Here is a 19721-nt window from a genome sequence, read left to right on the forward strand (position 1 = left end):
AAAAAAAAAAAAAAAAAAAGTTTCCAATGCAATCATTGATGGATCTGTGGAAAAATGAAAAACAAAATACTACAGCTCTTTCAAATGTATCACAGTGGACACACTGATGAAGATGTGGATTAGAGAGGGGAAGTGAGTGCTTTGGAATGCGGGAAAGAAATCAGAAATTTAAGGATTTGTTGTCATCCCCATGAAAAGGTAGCTGTGGGGGTCTCAAGGACTCTCTCTCTGACAAGGCTTTGACCTTGTCCTACAAAGCCCAGTTATAGCAAAGATCCTTCTAAGGGAGTTCAGAGAATCCCCACCCCGGCTCCTCCAAACTTGATACCCAGTGAAGTTCTGTTACCCCTATTCATGAAAACTCATCCACTTTCTCTTCTGTAACCCTTGATACCTCACCAAGTTCCATCCTCTCCCTCATTTTACCCTTGAGCTCTAGGTTCCATACTGTTGTTGCTGCATGCAAGGCTGAGGTCAATCTCTCTCCCATATCACAGTTCTCATGACCCACATCACAACTGTCCTGAATAAAGCCGCCTTTGACATTTTTAACTTGATTTCAGTACAGTCTCTTTTTACAAGAGACAGGGACTTAGACCTGAAACCCTGCTTCACAAGTCTGGAATGCATAGGGGATAATATGCTGTCTCCCTGTGGGAAGGAAGGAGGGTGTTCTGAGAGTATCTCCCACTCACAAATCCAAAACTCTGGGTCAGACTTCTCTCCTCATGACCACTCCTTGTTGTCACTCCATAAACTGGGTGAGATGGGAGACTGTGGATACACAATTACCCAGACAGTGTTCCACGGTGGAGCTCACCTCCTGCAGTGATGGGACACAGTGCCTGGGAGTCCTGTCTGCCAATTCAGCCCTAACCTTGTGTCATAAAGGAGACTGGGGTTCCAACTGATACGGATATATGTGAGGACCAGGTGTAGACTTTTCAAGTTTTTCTTCCATTTGGTGAACACTCTTTGCAATTTCTTTTTTCTTCTTCTTCTTCTTCTTTTTTTTTTTTTTTTTTTAAGAAAAGCCTATAGCAAGCAGTATTCTCATACATTCTACAAACCATGCAGTAACCAGGCTTGAATCTGCTCAGCTGCTAAGATCAGCTGTCTTCTGAGTGGCAAGACCCTATACTCTTGTATTTCTTTATTTTTTTTTTTTTTAATTTTCTGAGACAGCCGGGCACGGTGGCTCACGCCTGTAATCTCAGCACTTTGGGAGGCCGAGGCGGGCGGATCACAAGGTCAGGAGATCGAGACCACGGTGAAACCTCCTCTCTACTAAAAATACAAAAAATTAACTGGGCGAGGTGGCGGGCGCCTGTAGTCCCAGCTACTCAGGAGGCTGAGGCAGGAGAATGGCGTGAACCCGGGAGGCAGAGCTTGCAGTGAGCTGAGATCGTGCCACTGCACTCCAGCCTGGGCGACAGAGCGAGACTCCATCTCAAAAAAAAAAAAAAAAAAAATTTCTGAGACAGAGTCTCACTCCGTCATCCAGGCTGGAGTGCAGTAGTGCAATCACAGCTCACTTCAGACTCAACCTCCGGGGTCAAGCAATCCTCCCACCACAGCCTTCTGAGTACCTGGGCTCACTGAAGCATGCCACCACACCTGGTTTTTTTTTTTATTTTTTGTAGAGACATGGTCTCATTATGTTTCCCAGGTTGGTCTTAAACTCCTGGGCTCAAGAGATCCCCTTACCTCAGCCTTCTAAGTTCTGGGATTCCAAATGTGAGCCACTAACCTTGACCATACTCCTGTATTTCTTCATTGTGTCTTTCAAAACAGAAAAGCTTAAATTTTAATGTAGTCAAAATTACATACTTTTTCTTTGTTCCTAGTGTTTCTCTTGTCATATTACAGAATCTTCTTCCTAAACCTAAGATCATGAATATTTTTGGGTGGCACATTCTGTAGCAACAAGAGGGTGAGGTTCTCCTTTGTTCCCAGAGGAGGATGAGACTGGTGTATTCTGCAGGCTAATAAGGAAATGAAACTCACTATGCTATGGAGGATAAAAGTATATAAGTTTACGCTATAACACTATAATGCTATATAGTCTAATACCATTTATATGTGGCACTTATATATCATATACATGTTACATGTAATATTTACCAATTACCTACCATAACTAAACTATATACTATATACAAATGCAGCATATGTCCATGTATATGTGTATATATACACACATGCACTATATCCTGTACTGGATAATGTGAGATTCTATTAAAATACTGTACATGAATATCTCCTTTAAATTTTAACAGAAAACACCTCACCAACATATTGGAAAAGAGAATCCTGTAACATATATCATATCCTGTGACGAAGTGGCATTCAATTCAGGAAAGCAATGCTGCTCTCACCTCTGAAAATCCATTCATGCAATACACCATAATAGTATAGGATCAACAGAAAACAACACAAGAACATCCTAATAGATGCAGAAAAAGCATATGATAAACCTCAACATCTCTTCATGATAAAAACGCTCGGCTGGGTGCAGTGACTCATGCCTGTAATCCCAACACTTTGGGACGCCGAGGCGGGAGGATCACAAGGTCAAGAGTTCGAGACCAGCCTAGCCAGCATGGTGAAACCCCGTCTCTACTAAAAATACAAAAAATTAGCCGGGTGTGGTAGCATGTGCCTGTAATCCCAGCTACCCGGGAGGCTGCGGTAGGAGAATCACTTGAACCCAGGAGGCGGAGGTTGCAGTGGGCCGAGATCGCATCATTGTAAACCCCAGCCTGGGTGACAGAGCGAGACTCAGTCTTAAAAAAACAAACAAACGGCTGGGCGCGGTGGCTCAAGCCTGTAATCCCAGCACTTTGGGAGGCCGAGACGGGCGGATCACAAGGTCAGGAGATCGAGACCATCCTGGCTAACATGGTGAAACCCCGTTCCTACTAAAAATACAAAAAACTAGCCAGGCGAGGTGGCGGGCGCCTGTAGTCCCAGCTACTCAGGAGGCTGAGGCAGGAGAATGGCGTAAACCCGGGAGGCAGAGCTTGCAGTGAGCTGAGATCCGGCCACTGCACTCCAGCCTGGGCGACACAGTGAGACTCCGTCTCAAAAAACAAACAAACAAACAAACAAACAAAACTCAATAAACTAATAATACAAAGTAACTTCCTTAACCTACTATAAGGTATATATAAAAAATGCAAAACTACCCTCATTCGTGATGGTGAAGGACTAACTGCTTTCTCCCAAAGATGAGACACAGACAAGGATGTCTGCTCTCATGCCTTCTACTCAGCTTGGGAAAAGAGATGCTACTAGGCCCACCAGGTCAGAAAATAAAAGCCTAGGCCGGACGCAGTGGCTCACGCCTGTAATCCCAGCACTTTGGGAGGCGAGGCAGGTGGATCACGAGGTCAGGAGTTCAAGACCAGTCTGGCCAAGATGGTGAAACCCCGTCTCTACTAAAAATACAAAAATTAGCCGGGTGCGATGGCAGGCACCTGTAATCCCAGCTATTCGGAAGGCTGAGGCAGGAGAATCGCTTGAACCTGGGGGGGCGGAAGTTACAGTGAGCCTAGATCGCACCACTGCACTCCAGCCTGGGCAACAGAGTGAGACTCCATCTCAAAAAAAAAAAAAAGTCTTCCAGATTTATAGTAAATACACATGCACGGCTGGGTGCGGTAGTTTATGCCTGTAATCCCAGCACTTTGGGAAGCCAAGGCGGGTGAATCACCTGAGGTCAGGAGTTCAAGACCAGCCTGGCCAACATGACAAAACCCTGTCTCTACTAAAAATACAAAAATTAGCGAGGCATGGTGGCGCAGGTCTATAATTCCAGCTACTTGGAAGACTGAGGCAGGAGAATCGCTTGAACCCGGGAGGCGGAGGTTGCAGTGAGCTGAGATTGTGCTAGTGCACTCCAGCCTGGGCGACAAAGCGAGTCTCCATGTCAAAAAAAAAAAAAATACATGCAGTGATTCTAGCAGGCATATAGACTTTGTCATTGCCCATACCAGTGTACAAACTGAGGCAGAAATACAAAAAGGCAAAAGACTTATGTTAGTTTTATATTTCTATAAAGAAATACCTGTGGCTGGATAATACGTAAAGAAAAATTTATTTGGCTCATGGCTCTACAGGCTGTCCAAGAAGCATGGCATTAGTGTTTGCCTGCCTTTAGGTGAGGGCCTCAGGAAGCTTTTACTCATGGAATGCAAGAGGAGTTAGGGTATCACATGTAAAAGAGGGAACAAAGGGTGGAGCAGATGCCATGGTTTTTTTTTTTTTTTTTTTTTTTGAGATGGAGTCTGGCTCTCTTGCCCAGGCTGGAGTGCAGTGGCAGGATCTCAGCTCACTGCAACCTCCGCCTCCCAGGTTCAAGCGATTCTCCTGCCTAAGCCTCCCGAGTAGCTGGGATTATAGGTGCCCGCCACCATGCCAGGCTAATTTTTGTATTTTTAGAAGAGAAAGAGTTTCACCATGTTGGCCAGGCTGGTCTCAAACTGCTGACCTCAGGTGATCCACCTGCTTTGGCCTCCCAAAGTGCTAGGATTACAGGCATGAGCCACCATGCCCAGTCACCATTTTTTAAACAGTCGGCTCTCCTGTAAACTAGCAGAGCAAGAACTCCCTCGTTATTGTGGGATGGGCACCAAGTCATTCATGAGGGTTCCACTCTCATTGCCCAAATACCTCCCACTAGGCCTCACTTCCAGCACTGGGATCAGATTTCAACATGAGGTTTGGAGGGGTCAAATATCCAAAACATATCAAGACCCAAAATGGTCAACACAATACTTATAAACAACACCTGACAAAAAGACTTCATATAAACCTACAGTCATCAGGACAGTGTGGTATTTCAAAAGACTGCATAAATACATCACAGAACACAATGGAGAACTTATAAATAAACTCAACAAAATAAACAAATCTTTCATAAATGAGCCAAGGCAACTCAATAGATATACTACAGTCTTTTCAACAAATGGTACTGAAACACCTGGACTACGATATGCAATGAAATGAATGAGATACAGAATGTACGACTATCATAAAACTGACCCAAAATGCATCATTTACTCAAATGGAAAACGCAAAATCCACAACTTCTAGAACATAATACATGTGAAAATCAAAACAACCTTGGATTAGGCCGGGTGTGGTGGCTCACGCCTATAAGCCCAGCACTTTGGGAGGCTGAGGCGGAAGGATCACAAGGTCAGGAGTTCAAGACCAGCCTGGCCAAGATGGTGAAACCCTGTCTCTACTAAAATACAAAAATTAGCCGGGCGCGGCAGCAGGTGCCTGTAATCCCAGCTACTTGGGAGGCTGAGGCAGGAGAATCGCTGAGGCTGCAGTGAGCTGAGATCATGCCACTGTACTCCAGCCTGGGCAATAGAGTGAGCCTCTGTCTCAAAACAAAACAAAACAAAAAAGAAACAACCTTGGATTTGGTAATAAGTGTTCACATACAGCACAAAAGCATGATCTGTGAATGAGAAAATTAATACATTGGTCTTCATTCAAATTAAATCTTTCTGTTTTGGGTCAGGTGCAGTGGCTCACAGCTGTAATCCACCACTTTGGGAGACTGAGGCAGGCAGATCACTTGAGCTCAGGAGGTGGACACCAGCCTGGGTAATGTGGCAAAATACCCTCTCAACGAAAAAAAAAAAAAATTACCCATGCACAATGGTGCACCCCTGTAGTCCCAGCTACTTGTAGGGCAGAGGCAGGAGGATCGCTGGAGCCTGGGAGGTTGAGGTGGCAATGAGCCAAGACTGTACCACTGCACTCCAGCCTGGGTGACAAAGTGAGATCCTGTCTCAAAAAATAGCAATAATAAATAAAAATAACAATAAAAAAGCTTTCTGTTTGGAAAACCCACTTAACATAATGAAAATACAGGCTGCAGACTGGAGCAAAATATTTGCAAGACACTATGTGATGAAGGACTGCTACTCAAAGATAGAAAGAACTTGCAAAACTCGGTAAGAAAACAACCAACCAGTCAAAAAATAGCATGCCATTAGAGAAGAGCAAATGAAAACAATGAGGCACCACTGAATTGTTGTTGGGTGGAGTGGCTAAAATCCAAACCCTGACATCACCAAATGCTGGTGAAAATGTAAAACCTATCTGAGGTTTAAAGCAATGTGATTCTGGGTTGAATCATCTGCCTGGCAGTAGTAGCATAGCCAGCTGGATCCTTCCTGTCCCTGAGTATAGATTGGCCTTCTTTCTTACCTATATTCTTTTGTAAAATATTGAAAATGCCCGAACAGAGCCAGGAAGGGCCTCTTTTCTCTTGATCTTCATTATAGATTAACTTTCCTCTTACCTTTCTCACACAAAGACTTCATGGCCATTACAATGTCTTAAGCTGGAATGTCAGATTTGATAATGGCTCACTGCAGCATCAAACTCCTGCTGTCCAGTGATCCTCCTGCCTTAGCCTCCCTTGTAGCAGGAACTACAGGTGGGTGCAACCATGCCCATCTAATTTTTCTATTTTTCTTTTCTAGAGATGGGTCTTGTTGTATGACCAAGGCTGGTCTCCAACTCCTGGTCTCAAGCAATCATCCTGCCTCAGTCTCACAAAGCTGGGATTACAGGTTTGGGACACGACACTAGGTCAAGAGTTTAACTTTTATTTCATTTTATTTATTTGTTTATTTATTATTATTATTATTTTGAGACAGAGTCTCTGTCTGTCACCCAGGCTGGAGTGCAGTGGCGCTATCTTGGCTCACTACAGGCTCCACCTCCCGGGTTCACGTCATTCTCCTGCCTCAGCCTCCCGAATAGCTGGTATTACAGGTGCCCACCACCACGCCCAGCTAATTTTTTGTATTTTTAGTAGAGACGGGGTTTCACCGTGTTAGCCGGGATGGTGTGGATCTCCTGACCTCGTGATCCGCCTGCCTCGGCCTCCCAAAGTGCTGAGATTACAGGTGCGAGCCACTGCGCCCAGCAAGAGTTTAACTTTTAGCTCTAGGGTTCTAAGCTCATTTCCCTAGAGTCTGTATTTTCTTGAATGGCAATTCTCAGATTTTCGCTTGAATAATCTCCTTATAATAGGAATCTGATCATTTCAAATATTTAAGGGAGAAAAATCCAAATAAGGCGACTACATCACTGTAACCAATAAAGTATTTTTTTGATTTTTATTCTAATGCACCATATAAAAGCCTATCCTTCAACCTGTAAACTAAAAATAAAAACCTAAGCTCCCCATCCCACCCCAATCAAGTCAACTGACTGGCTCTTTACCAAGGGGAGGCCCCCCAAAAACCTGAAAGTTCCCAGTTATGTCAGTAAGGGAGATCAGACACTACACACTCCCTTCTGGAGTTTAGATGCAGCAACTGACCCACATTCATGTTAAAATAGACATAAGACCTGCAAAGAGGCCGGGCACAGTGGCTCAGTCCTGTAATCCTAGCACTTCGGGAGGCGGAGGCAGGCAGATTATTTGAGGTCAGGAGTTCGAGACCAGCTTGGCCAACATGGTGAAACCCTGTCTCTACTAAAAACACAGAAATTAGTCGGGCATGGTGGCGTGCACCTGTAATCACAGGTACTTGGGAGGCTGAGGCAGGAGAATTGCTTGAACCCAGGAGGCGGAGGTTGCAGTGAGCCGAGACTGCGCCACTGCACTCCAGGCTGGGCGACAGAGTGAAGCTCTGTTTAAAAACAAAAACAAACAAAAAAAACCTGCAAAGAGACACTTCGTGCCGATAAATACTAAACTGCAAGACCTAAAGCCATAAAGCCATGCAAGGCAAGGGTCAAGTCATGCCTTAGAATTCATAAAATCTAATGAAACAGATCTGTTTTTTGGCAGGGATGGAATCACATGGCAGGTAACAGACTCCCTTCACTTAAACATTCCTTCCTACCCCTTTCAAATTTTAGACACAACTTCACACTCAACCAACTGCCATCTACAGAATCCATCAACCACCTGTGCCTTCTAAGCCCCGCTTCTACGTGTCCTGCCCTTTCCGCCTTCCATGCCTTGATTCATGTTTTTCCCTGCAATTCCTGTCTCACTGAAATGAATAAAACCAAACTGCCATCGAACATCCTGGGGACCACTTACTCGAGGCTACATGGGGTTGTTTCCCTTGGTGGTGTTCTCTCATATTCGGCGTAGAACATAGTTCAAGTTATTTTGCAGAGTTTTGCTCTTTTCGTTATCAAACCACAAGCCATGACTGGGTGTTTCTCATTCATTTTTTCCAAACTCCTATTCTGAGAAACAAAACTCTTTAATTTTTAAGAGGCCTCAGTTTAGTTTGTTGCTGTTGTCGTTGTTTTTGTTTTGTTTTGTTTGAGACAGGGTCTCGCTCTGTTGCCCAGGCTGGAGTGCTGTGGCGCGATCTCGGCTCAATGCAGTCTCAACCTCCTCCCTCAAGCGATCCTCTCACCTCAGCTCCCCAGTAACTGGGACTACAGGTGGGCGGCACCACGCCCGGCTAATTTTTTAAAAATTTATTTTTAATAGAAACTAGGGTCTTGGTATGTTGCCCAGGCAGGTCTCGAATTTCTGGGCTGAAGCAATCCCCCCCACGGCCTCAACCTCCCAGGCGTGAGCCACTGCACCTGGCCTTCAATTTAGTTTTTCAGGAAAAAAGGCGGGACTAGGGACCCCACAGCCGACCGCTTCTCCCACACGAACCCCACACCCGAGGCAGGATTGCCCCCATGCCCCTCCCGTGGTCTCGGCACAATCTGGGGAGACACGGGACTACGGGCGCGGAGCTGCCCAGAGAGGGCTCCGGGGCCGGGGTCGCAGTCGCAGCGCAGGGGCGGGACAGGACGCCCGGGGTCCCAGCTGCTGGCCCAACCCCACCCTGCGGCCGAGGGGACCGAGGGCCGAGCTGCGCCAAGGAGACTCTGCTCTGCAGACCCGAAGTCGCTGCGGGGAGGCCCGCGTCCTGCCAGAGCCGGTTGGGGCCGGTTCCACCCAGCCCCTCCCCCGTCTCGGGACCCCCGGCCCCGTACACTCACCATTTCCCAGCTTCCAGGTGTCCTGGCCTCTTCTCCACGGATGTCTCTTAACAGTCCAGTCACAGCGCGGGCGACGGAGCAACAGAAGCTATGGCGGAGACACCTGATCCCTCTCAGGGCCGGAAAACCAAGATCCCGACCTCCCTTTGGCGCAAAACGCCTGGGAGTCTGGAGAGCGGGAATGCGGCCTCCCCTTCCCCGGATGGACAGTTGGCAGGACCCCGCCCCAGCGCCCCTGATTGGATGAGGCTCCAGTCCCCGTCCCATCGGTCCTGAGTGACAGCGGAAGCCCTGGGTAACAGGGCCCTGCAGAACCGATCTGACCTGTTCCAACCACAGATTATCTAAGCGAGTTTCCATCCTGCGTTTTGCCCTTTGGGTATTTGCATTTCAGCCAAATTTGCTCCGAATTGCTAGAGGGGGCACCGTTGTCTTCCTCACTCAATGGGCTGTCCCTGCTCCTTTGTCCTGCACAGGAAATTCCAGACTCAGAGTCCAGTGGAGGTGAAGGAAATTAAAATATTTTACGCCAAAATATATTTATTTGACAGATTGTAAAATGACTGTGGCTCGGCCGCAAACAAAAGTGGCCTGGCAAAGCTGCCTTTGGAGGGGAGAAATTTGCATCTGCAGAGAATCTCCATTGATGAAACCATACCCTCTCCCCCTTTATTTCTTTCCCTTTATCCAATCTAGAAGAGACTGTGACCCGAACACAGGCAGGGTGCGGTGTTTCACGCCTATAATCCTAGCACTTTGGGAGGTCATGACTGGAGGATCACTTAAAGCAAAGAGTTCAAGACCAACCTGGTCAACACAGGAAGATCCCCGTTTTTATTATTTAAAAATCTTTGCGGCTGGGCGCGGTGGCTCACGCCTGTAATCCCAACATTTTGGGAGGCCGAGATGGGAGGATCATGAGGTCAAGAGATCGAGACCATCCTGGCCAACATGGTGAAACCCCGTCTCTACTAAGAATACAAAAATTAGTTGGGCATAGTGGCGCGCACCCGCAGTTCCAGCTACTCGAGAGGCTGAGGCAGGATAATCGCTTGAATCCAGGAGGCCGAGGTTGCAGTGAGCCGAGATTGTGCCACTGTGCTCCAGCCTGGTGACAGAGAGAGACTCTGTCTCAAAAAAAAAAAAAAAAAAAGAAAAGAAAGAAAGAAAAAGATCTTTACTTCTATCAACTGTATGTCCCTATATAAAAGTCTTCCAAGGGGAGCCAGGTGCAGTGGCTCATACCTGTAATCCCAGCGCTTTGGGCCAGCAAGGTGGGAGGATCACTTAAGGCCAGGTGTTCCAGACCAGCCTAGGCAATATAGGGAGATTGTCTCTACACAAAATTTAAGTTAGCTGGGGACAGTGGCCTGCATCTGTAGTCCTAGCTATTCTGGAGGCTGAGGCGGTAGGATGGCTTGAGCCCAGAAGGTCGAGGCTGCAGTGAGCCCAGCTGGCGCTACTGAGCTCTAGCCTCCAAGACAGATGAGACAGAGAAGACCCTGTCTCAAAAAAAAAAAAAAAAAAAGGAAAAAACAGAAACAAAACTCTTCCGGTTAACTGCTTTGAGACATTTTCCAGAAAAACTCAGTGAAGCTCTCTGGTGGTGAGCCAGCTGTCATTAACATCCACACACCCTCTGTGGGTGTGGGTTTCTCAGAGTTGTGCTAAGAATTCCAGTATTTACAGCAGATTATTATCAGGTTACAACATTCTGTGTTTTCCCTCAATGAGAAGGGAATGGAATAAGGAGAACAGAAGTAACTAAAGTGGATGAGGTACTTACCCAAAATATCACAGTCCTGGAAGATTTATTTATTTATTCATTTATTTTGGGGACAGGGTCTCACTCTATGGCCCAGGGTGGAGTGCAGTGGTGTGATCAGGGTTCACTGCAGCTTCGATTTATTGGGCTCAGGTGATCCTCTCACCTCAGCCTCCCAAGTAGCTGGGACTGCAGGTGTGCCACCATGCCTGGCTAATTTTTTTTTTTTTTTTTTTTTTGACCGTTTCACTCTTGTTGCCCAGGCTAGAGTGCAATGGCGCGATCTCGGCTCACCGCAACCTCCTACTCCTGTGTTCAAGCGATTCTCCTGCCTCAGCCTCCCGAGTAGCTGGGATTACAGCCATGCACCACCACACCTGGCTAATTTTGTATTTTTAGAAGAGACAGGGTTTCTCCATGTTGGTCAGGCTGGTCTCGAATTTCCTACCTCAGGTGATCTGTTAGCCTTGGCCTCCCAAAGTGCTGGGATTACAGGCGTGAGCCACCGCATCCGGCCAATTGCTGCTCCATTTTAATATCTCTCTGGTCCTGATAATTGAAAGAACTCACTTTCCTCAGACAAAAATTCTCTAATTATGCATAGAGTCACTAGAATGAGACTGTAATTTGTAAACACAAAGAAAATTGGCCGGGTACAGTGGCTCACGCCTGTAATCCCAGCACTTTGGGAGACGGAGACGGGCGGATAACGATGTCAGGAGGTAGAGACCATCCTGGCTAACACGGTGAAAAACCGTCTCTACTAAAAAAAAAAAAAAAAAAAAAAAAAAAAAAATTAGTCAGGCATGGCGGCAGGCACCTGTAGTCCTAGCTACTTGGGAGGCTGAGACAGGAGAATGGCTTGAACTCAGGAGGTGGCGCTTGCAGTGAGCTGAGATTGCGCCACTGCACTCCAGCCTGGGAGACAGAGTGAGACTCTGTCTCAAAAAAAAAAAAAAAAAAATCTGTAAAGGTCAGACTTAGAGCAAGACCCATTTGGGATGTCTCCTGGAGAAAGGGTTTGTGAATTTAACAGTAACTTTAGCTTAAACTGACTCAAGTAGAGAGCTTCCTGTTGGTGAAAATAAAGGTCTTAAAGGAGAGAATCATTTCTAAACTGAAGAGGGGACAAAAGGGCATTTTGAACTCCCAGATAAATCCTTAATTTTCTCTGCCTCATCATCTGGGACTGATCCGCCCTGGGGGGCTCCATTTCAGCAGTCACAGTTTGGCTTCCAAGCTTGGAAATATCATTTACCTTCTGACAGCGGGTTTTCCTTGTGAACTGTGCATGAAGCAGTCTGCTTATCTGAACTACTTCAAATGTTTGCTTTACTTTTCTTTTGATTCCTTTATAAAATATTGCTGCCGGCCGGGCGCAGTGGCTCACGCCTGTAATCCCAGCACTTTGGGAGGCCAAGGCGGGCAGATCACGAGGTCAGGAGTTCGAGACCAGACTGACCAACATGATGAAATCCCGTCTCTACTAAAAATACAAAAATTAGCCAGGCATGGTGGCACACGCCTGTAATCCCAGCTACTCAGGAGGCTGAGGCAGGAGAATCACTTGAACCTGGGAGATGGAGGTTGCAGTGTACTGAAATCAAACTCCAGCTGAGCAACAGAGGGAGACTTGGTCTCAAAAATAAATAAATATATATATATACACACATATAGCTGCCATATAATTCCAGGTTTTCCATTCACTTAGCTTTATTCTGTTGTTGGTGTGTTGTTTTCATGAGTGAAAATGAGTTGATTGAGAGATAAAGTATGAAAAATCCTTGGCCATCCCTCATCCGAATTTATAATCTCTGACATCAGGCCTCTCTCCTCTTCCAGTGTTGGCCTGACCAGACCTTGAGGCAGACGACCTCCCCACCCCAACCCCCCTCCCCCCACACCCACCTTCCCTGAAAGAAGAGCACACCGAGTACAAGAAGACACCAGTGTCAGCTCTGGAAAGACTGAAGCATGTTCTGAAATGCCAGTATCCCAGGGTGGGGGCCAGGTTGCAGCGCAGAAGGGAAATCCGGCTGTGGCTAGAACCTATCTTTTTCTTTTTCTTTTTTTTTTGAGACAGGGTATTACTGTCACCCAGGCTGGAGTGCAGTGCCGTGATCATAGCTCACTGCAGCCTCTACCACCAAGGTTCAAGCAATCCTCTTTCCTCAGCCTCCTAAGTAGCTGGGACTATAGTCGCAGGGCCACCAGGATGGGCTAATTTTTTTAATTTTTATTTATTATTATTATTATTATTATTATTATTATTATTTTGTGGTGGAGCCTTGCTCTGTCACCCAGGCTGGAGTGCAGTGGCACGATCTCGGCTCACTGCAAGCTCCGCCTCCCGAGTTCACACCATTCTCCTGCCTCAGCCTTCCGAGTAGCTGGAACTACAGGTGCCAGCCTCCATGCCCGGCTAATTTTTGTATTTTTAGTAGAGACAGGGTTTCACCGTGTTAGGATGGTCTCGATCTGCTGACCTCGTGATCCACCAGCCTCAGCCTCCCAAAGTGCTGGGATTACAGGCCTGAGCCACGGTGCCCGGCCTTTTTTCTTTTAGAGATGAGGTCTCACTACGTTGCTCAAGCTGGTCTTACTCCTGGCCTCAAGCAGTCCTCCTTTCCAGCTCTCCCTAAGTCCTGGGATTATAAAGGTGTGAGCCACATGTCGGGCCTAGAACCTTTCATTCACCCTCCACTCAGCCGGGTGTTAAATTCTTCTCCTCTCACTCCGCCCCCCAGAAGGCGGGGCCCGTGGCACTATCCAATCAGGAGCGGCGTGGAGTGGCCGTGTAAACTGTCCAATCAGGCGCGGCTCCGGGAGGAGGGCGCCAAGCTCCGCAAAACTGCGAGGCGTTGTCAGGTGTATGCTGCTCTGAGAGGCGCCAGAGGTGGCTTTGCTGCAGCTTCTTTCCAGCGGTGACTTGCAATGAACACGGAAGTCGTAAGGAGAACCACAGATACCTCAGAAGCCGGGAAATGGTGAGTGTTGTGGGGGACGTCCTGAGACCGTGGAGCAAGGTGCTGGATGGAACCTACAGGAACCTGCTGTGACGGGACCCGGGCCTGTCCGGGGCGACTCTGGGACTGGTGGACTCGTGTCCCCCTGGCGCAGCCATGGTGCCCGATTTAAGAGAGAATTTTCAATGACTAAACTGCACACGTACGTCTCCTGACACAGAGCACCTGGTGACAACCATCAACTGTGAAGGTCACGGAGCTGCTGAAGCAGAAGAGTTCATAATTCATTAGCGTTTGTTTGTTTGGTTGTGTTTTCTTTTTTTGAGACGGAGTCTCGTTCTGTCGCCCAGGCTGGAGTGCAGTGGCAAGATCTTGGCTCACTGCAACCTCCGCCTCCTGGGTTCAAGCAATTCTCCTGCCTCAGCCTCCCAAGTAGCTGGGACTACAGGCACACGCCACCACGCCCAGCTATTTTAGTAGAGACGGGGTTTCACCGTGTTGCCCAGGCTGTTCTTGAACTCCTGAACTCAGGCAATCCGCCCGCCTCGGCCTCCCAAAGTGCTAGGATTACAGGCGTGAGCCACTGCGCCCGGCTGTTTTGCTTTGTTTTTGAGGCTAGAGTTCTATGGCGCGATCTCGGCTCACTGGAATCTCCATCTTCCGGATTCAAGCGATTCTCCTGCCTCAGTCTCCCAAGTAGCTGGGATTACAGGCATGCGCCACCACGCCCGGCTAATTTTGTATTTTTAGTAGAGACGAGGTTTCTCCATGTTGGTCAGGCTGGTCTCAAACTCCTAACCTCAGGTAATCCGCCCGCCTCGGCCTCCCAAAGTGCTGGGATTACAGGTGTGAGCCACCGCGCCCGGCCTTCATTAGTGGTTGTACATAACAGTTTATTAATGTTGAAATAATAGTTTGCTGTCTTCATTTTCTCAAATGAATAATTATTTGCCAGTTTTAAAATCCACTTAAAGTGTCTTGAAATTTTTCTCTTCTACTTTATGGTAAACGCAGGAGGAAAGCAGGGACTCTGCTGGATTCTCATTCAAACACTGGGATTGAGGATGTTTGCCTCATGGAACTGAACATGTGGGCGAAAAGCAGGTGGAAAACTTTCAGGGGGCAGCATAGCCTGAGGCCGGTGATTCACACTAAGACCAATCTGGAGCCTGCAAAGGGAGGGAAAGGGAGCTCCCCTGAGTGCTTCCTGGGCAGCCTGCCTTCCCCTGTAGGTAGCCTCCAGCTGCTCAGAACAGTTCCAGGAGTGTGGATTCTTTTTTTTTTTTTTTTTTTTTTTTTTTTTTTTTTTTTTTTTTTTTTTTGAGACGGAGTCTCGCTCTGCCGCCCAGGCTGGAGTGCAGTGGCCGGATCTCAGCTCACTGCAAGCTCCGCCTCCCGGGTTCATGCCATTCTCCTGCCTCAGCCTCCCGAGTAGCTGGGACTACAGGCGCCCGCCACCTCGCCCGGCTAGTTTTTTTTTTTTGTATTTTTTAGTAGAGACGGGGTTTCACCGTGTCAGCCAGGATGGTCTCGATCTCCTGACCTCGTGATCCGCCCGTCTCGGCCTCCCAAAGAGGAGTGTGGATTCTGAGAAGCTGCAGAGTCCTGGAAAGCAGGAACTTCACAGGCAAATGTACGTGCAGTTTTCTCTCCTTTCTGAGGTTGTACCTCTATTTTCCCACGGTAGTTTTCTGGAAAACATTTTGATTTTTCTTTTTTTTCTTTTTCTTTTTCTTTTCTTTCTTTCTTTCTTTCTTTTTTTTTTTTTTTTGAGACGGAGTCTTGCTCTGTCGCCCAGGCTGGAGTACGGTGGCGCGATCTCGGCTCACTGAAACCTCTGCCTCCTGGGTTCAAGCGATTCTTGTGCCTCAGCCTCCCCAGCAGCTGGAATTATAGGCACCCACAACCTGCCCAGCAGCTGGGATTATAGGCGCCCGACTAATTTTTGTATTTTTAGTAGAAACGGGGTTTCGCCATGTTGGCCAGACTGGTTTCGAACTCCTGACCTCAAGTGATCTGCCCCCCTCGGCCTCCCAAAGTGTTGGGGATTACAGGCGTGAGCCACTGTGCCCGGCCTTGATTTTTCTATGTATAGAGTTGCTGCAGTCAGGCTGTAATTTGTATATATGAAGAAAATATGTAAAGGTCATATTTGGAGACTCATTTAGATAGCGTTCCAGAGAAATGGTTTATGAGCTGGAGAGGTCGGAATTGCAAAGGGCTTAAATTGACCACAGGTGAGAGTTTTCTGCTGGTGTAAATTACTAAGGTATTGAAGGAGGGAGCGTTCCCACATTGTGATGCTGTGACAGGAAGGCATGCTGAGCTCCCAGAGTTAAATCCTTAGGTTTCCTGCTTCATCACCAGGGTCTAATGTACGCTGTGGCTTCACTTCAGCAGTCACTGACTCTCAAGCTTGGGAATATGTTTTACCTTCTGAATTCGCCTTTTCCTTTTTTTTTTTTTTTTTTTTTTTTGAGACGGAGTCTGCCTCTGTCGCCCAGGCTGGAGTGCAGTGGCCGGATCTCAGCTCACTGCAAGCTCCGCCTCTCGGGTTCACGCCATTCTCCTGCCTCAGCCTCCCGAGTAGCTGGGACTACAGGCGCCCGCCACCTCGCCCGGCTAATTTTTTGTATTTTTTAGTAGAGACGGGGTTTCACTGTGTTAGCCAGGATGGTCTTGATCTTCTGACCTCGTGATCCGCCTGCCTCGGCCTCCCAAAGTGCTGGGATTACAGGCTTGAGCCACCGCGCCCGGCCGCCTTTTCCTTTTTAAACATTCTGAAGTGCCCTGCTTATCTGAGCTAGTTCAAATTTTTGCTTTACTTCCCTTTTGATTTCTTTACAGAATATTATGGAAATAGAACTTGTTTTTCCATACATTTAATAATTTTATTTACTTGTTGGCAGTTTTTTACTTTCTTGGGTGAAAATGAGTAGATTGATTTGGGAGGCGAAAGTGGGAGGTTCACTTGAGTTCAAGGAGTTCAAGTCCAGGAGTTCCAGACCAGCCTGGACAACAAACGAAATTCTGTCTCTACAAAAAATTTAAGAATTTGCTGGGCTTGGTGGCATGTACCTGTAGTAGCAACTACTCAGGGGACCGAAGCGGAAGATTTGCTTGAACCCAGGAGATGGAGGCTGCAGTGAGTTATGATCATGCCATTGCGCTCTAACCTGGGTGGCAGAGCTAGACCCTGTCTCAAATAAATAGATAAATAAATAAATTAATTAAGTGATAAATAAATAAACAAATAAAGTAAAAAATAGAAGAGAGAGAAAGAAGTATGGTACGAGAAAGCCTTGGGCATACTTCCCATATCCTTAACCCAAATTTGCGATCCCTGGGAATATCACGCCCTTTGTTCCGTTCCAGTCCTGCCTGGAACTCCCTGCGCACACCTGTGACTGCTCACGCAAGAAGTAGATGAAGAAATGACCCATTGAGTACAGGAAGTATCTTCTTTGGTAAACCTGGATTAAGTTCTGCTAAAATGCAAGTATCTCCCATCTCCCCATCCCCCGCAGACCAAGTACAGTGAAGGGGACGAGGGGAAGAAGTGCACCCTGCCTTTGAGGGCTGGGGCCAAGACCCCTCATTCCCGCTCCACTCATCTGTGTGTCACATCTCCTGTCATTCACATCTGTCAAGATGCAGGGGGCAGAGCCCGAAGCGGTACCCAATCAGGGGCACCGGGGCGGAGCTTTGCGATCAGTCCAATCAGGCGCGCCGCCGGGGACGCAGCTGCAGACGTTCAACCTTCTCGCGGGATTTTCATTTCTCGCGTCTGCCGTACTTGGTTTCGCTTCGCTGGTCCCAGAGGCCCCGAGTGGCTCGGCAGGAGTCTGTGTGGCGCTGTTCCCTGTACCGGCCTTGGGATCTGGAGGGAGGAAGCCGGGACACCCGGGAGTTAGGAAATGGTGAGTGTGTCCAGCCCTGTGTCCCGAGACAGGGAGGAGGGGCTGGTTGGACGACCGGAACTGGCTGTGGCGGGGCCCGGGCCTTCCCGTGGGCGACTCTAGGTCTGCATACAGAGTCCCTCTGGCGCAGCTCAGCCCTCGGTACCCTCGGCTGCAGGGTGGGGCTGGGCCGGCAGCCGGGACCCCGGGCGTCCTTATCCCGCCCTGTGCCGCGATTGCGGCCCCGGCCCCGGAGCCCCAAGTCTCTCCAGATTGTGCGGGGGCCACGCGAGGGTCATGGGGTGGGGGAAATCCTGACTTGTGCGTGGAAGGAGCTGTGGTCTATGAGGTTTCCCGTTCCTTTTCTCTCCACGGAGGACACCCGTTTTTTCCTGAGTTTTCTAAGTGTATGGGATGCAGCGTCCCAAATCCTCACTCCGTCCCCCAGCCTGCTGTTTTCAGGGCTTCAGTAAATCCCCGAATTTCCGGTTCTCTTCTCGCTTTTCCAAACGCCACCCTCTCCCCTCCCGTTCACGACAACATTAGCAACCGTTTCTCCTATATTCTACATTTCAAATACTTTTTCATTGTTTATTTTTCAACAAAGCAATGAATTACTCTTTCATCAAGATTTGTTTTCTGTTCATAGCCTTGACACTCCGCTGTAAGAAAAAAAAACAAAAAACAAAAAAAAAAAACCTTTGTGCCTCTCTTTTTATCTTCTCTAGGTCCGGACACCTCATCAGAATGACTTTGAGTTGAGGTTCCCCTTTGGAATCTTTACAGGGTGATATGCCTTCAGCGCCCCCTCCTATTTATTTTTTCCTGGTTCTGGGTTTCAAAACTGTCTGGAGCTGACTCAAGCTGCCCACAGCTGCCAAGTCTCTTGGAGGGTTTAGTGAATATTGGGTCTTGGGTGACTCCTCCCAGAGGACAGTTGAAATAGAATGCTGGAGCCGGGCGCGGTGGCTCACGCCTGTATTCCCAGCACTTTGGGAAGCCGAGGCGGGCGGATCAAGAGGTCAGGAGGTCGACAGCATCCTGGCGAACACTGTGAAACCCCGTCTCTACTAAAAACACAAAAAACTTAGCGGGCGCCTGTAGTCACAGCTACTCAGGTACGGGCGCCTGTAGTCGTAGCTACTCAGGAGGCTGAGGCAGGAGAATGACATGAACCCGGAGGGCGGAGCTTGCAGTGAGCGGAGATCTCGCCACTTCACTCCAGCCTAGGCAACAGAGCGAGACTCCGTCTCAAAAAAAGAAAAAAAGAAAAAAAAATAGAAGGCTGGGAGAATGCCCTGGGACTAGGATAAATCTAGCATACCCTGCTTCTAAATAGCCCACCCCTGGGGCACTCAGCTTTTCCCTCCTCAACCCCTATTTCCATCCTTTGGAGACACATTGGTGGTCTGCCAATCAGATGCCTGTATTGAGGATTGAGAAAAGAAAAGATTTTTTTGTGTTTTGAAAGAGTCTTGCTCTGTCGCCTAGGCTGGACTGTAGTGATGTGATCTCGGCTCACTGCAACCTCCATCTCCTGGGTTCAAGCGATTCTCCTGCCTCAGCCTCCTCTGTAGCTGGGACCACAGTTTTGCGCCACCACGCCCAGATAATTTTTTTTTTTTTTTTTTTTTGAGACGGAGTCTCACTCTTGCCCAGGCTGGAGTGCAGTGGCACGATCTCGGCTCACTGCAACTTCCGCCTCCCAGATTCAAGCGATTCTTCTGCCTCAGCCTCCCCAGGACCTGGGACTACAGGCGCACACCACCACATCCGGCTAATTTTTTGTATTTTTAGTAGAGACGAAGTTTCACCGTGTTAGCCAGGATGGTCTCGATCTCCTGACCTTGTGATCCGCCTGCCTTGGCCTCCCAAAGTGCCGGGATTACAGGCGTGACCGCACCCGACCTCAAAAAAATAATTTTTGTCTGGTAAATGTGGGTCCTTTTAAATGAATGGGCCGTAGAGACATTCAAATGATACAGCAATCACCTTCTAAGTCCTTGAAGCTATGAATTCATCTTTTGAAACTGCTGTTGCCACAAGTAGGTATAATTAACTTACTAATGCAGCACGGGACACTGGAACCCA

The 19721-nt window shown here is 47.9% G+C and overlaps 2 protein-coding genes across 6 annotated transcripts in view; one reads left to right on the plus strand and one right to left on the minus strand.

Annotated features, from left to right (window-relative positions):
- ZNF625 (zinc finger protein 625) overlaps positions 1–9177 on the minus strand; it is a 16862-nt gene extending 7685 nt beyond the window's left edge. Inside the window, exon 1 of one of the 2 annotated variants that reach the window (XM_025365799.1) lies at positions 9001–9177. Coding sequence is in view for 1 of the 2 variants with exons in the window: in XM_025365798.1 (XP_025221583.1) it covers positions 9001–9003 (3 nt within the window). In the remaining variant the exon portion in view is untranslated. The remainder of the gene's footprint in view (positions 1–9000) is intronic. The other variant, XM_025365798.1, reaches the window with a different exon arrangement.
- Positions 1–19721, plus strand: part of LOC112611850 (zinc finger protein 136) — a 520810-nt gene that overhangs the window by 473397 nt on the left and 27692 nt on the right. For 2 of the 4 annotated variants that reach the window (XM_025365790.1, XM_025365788.1), the window contains exon 1: positions 17492–17651. The exons of 1 other annotated variant lie outside the window; for it this stretch is intronic. Coding sequence is in view for 1 of the 3 variants with exons in the window: in XM_025365788.1 (XP_025221573.1) it covers positions 17649–17651 (3 nt within the window). In the remaining 2 variants the exon portion in view is untranslated. Of the gene's footprint in view, positions 1–17491; positions 17652–19721 lie in introns of those variants that run through there. One more of the 4 variants, XM_025365791.1, reaches the window with a different exon arrangement.

This window comes from Theropithecus gelada, chromosome 19, assembly GCF_003255815.1.
Source record: "Theropithecus gelada isolate Dixy chromosome 19, Tgel_1.0, whole genome shotgun sequence".
Classification (NCBI taxonomy): domain Eukaryota; kingdom Metazoa; phylum Chordata; class Mammalia; order Primates; family Cercopithecidae; genus Theropithecus; species Theropithecus gelada.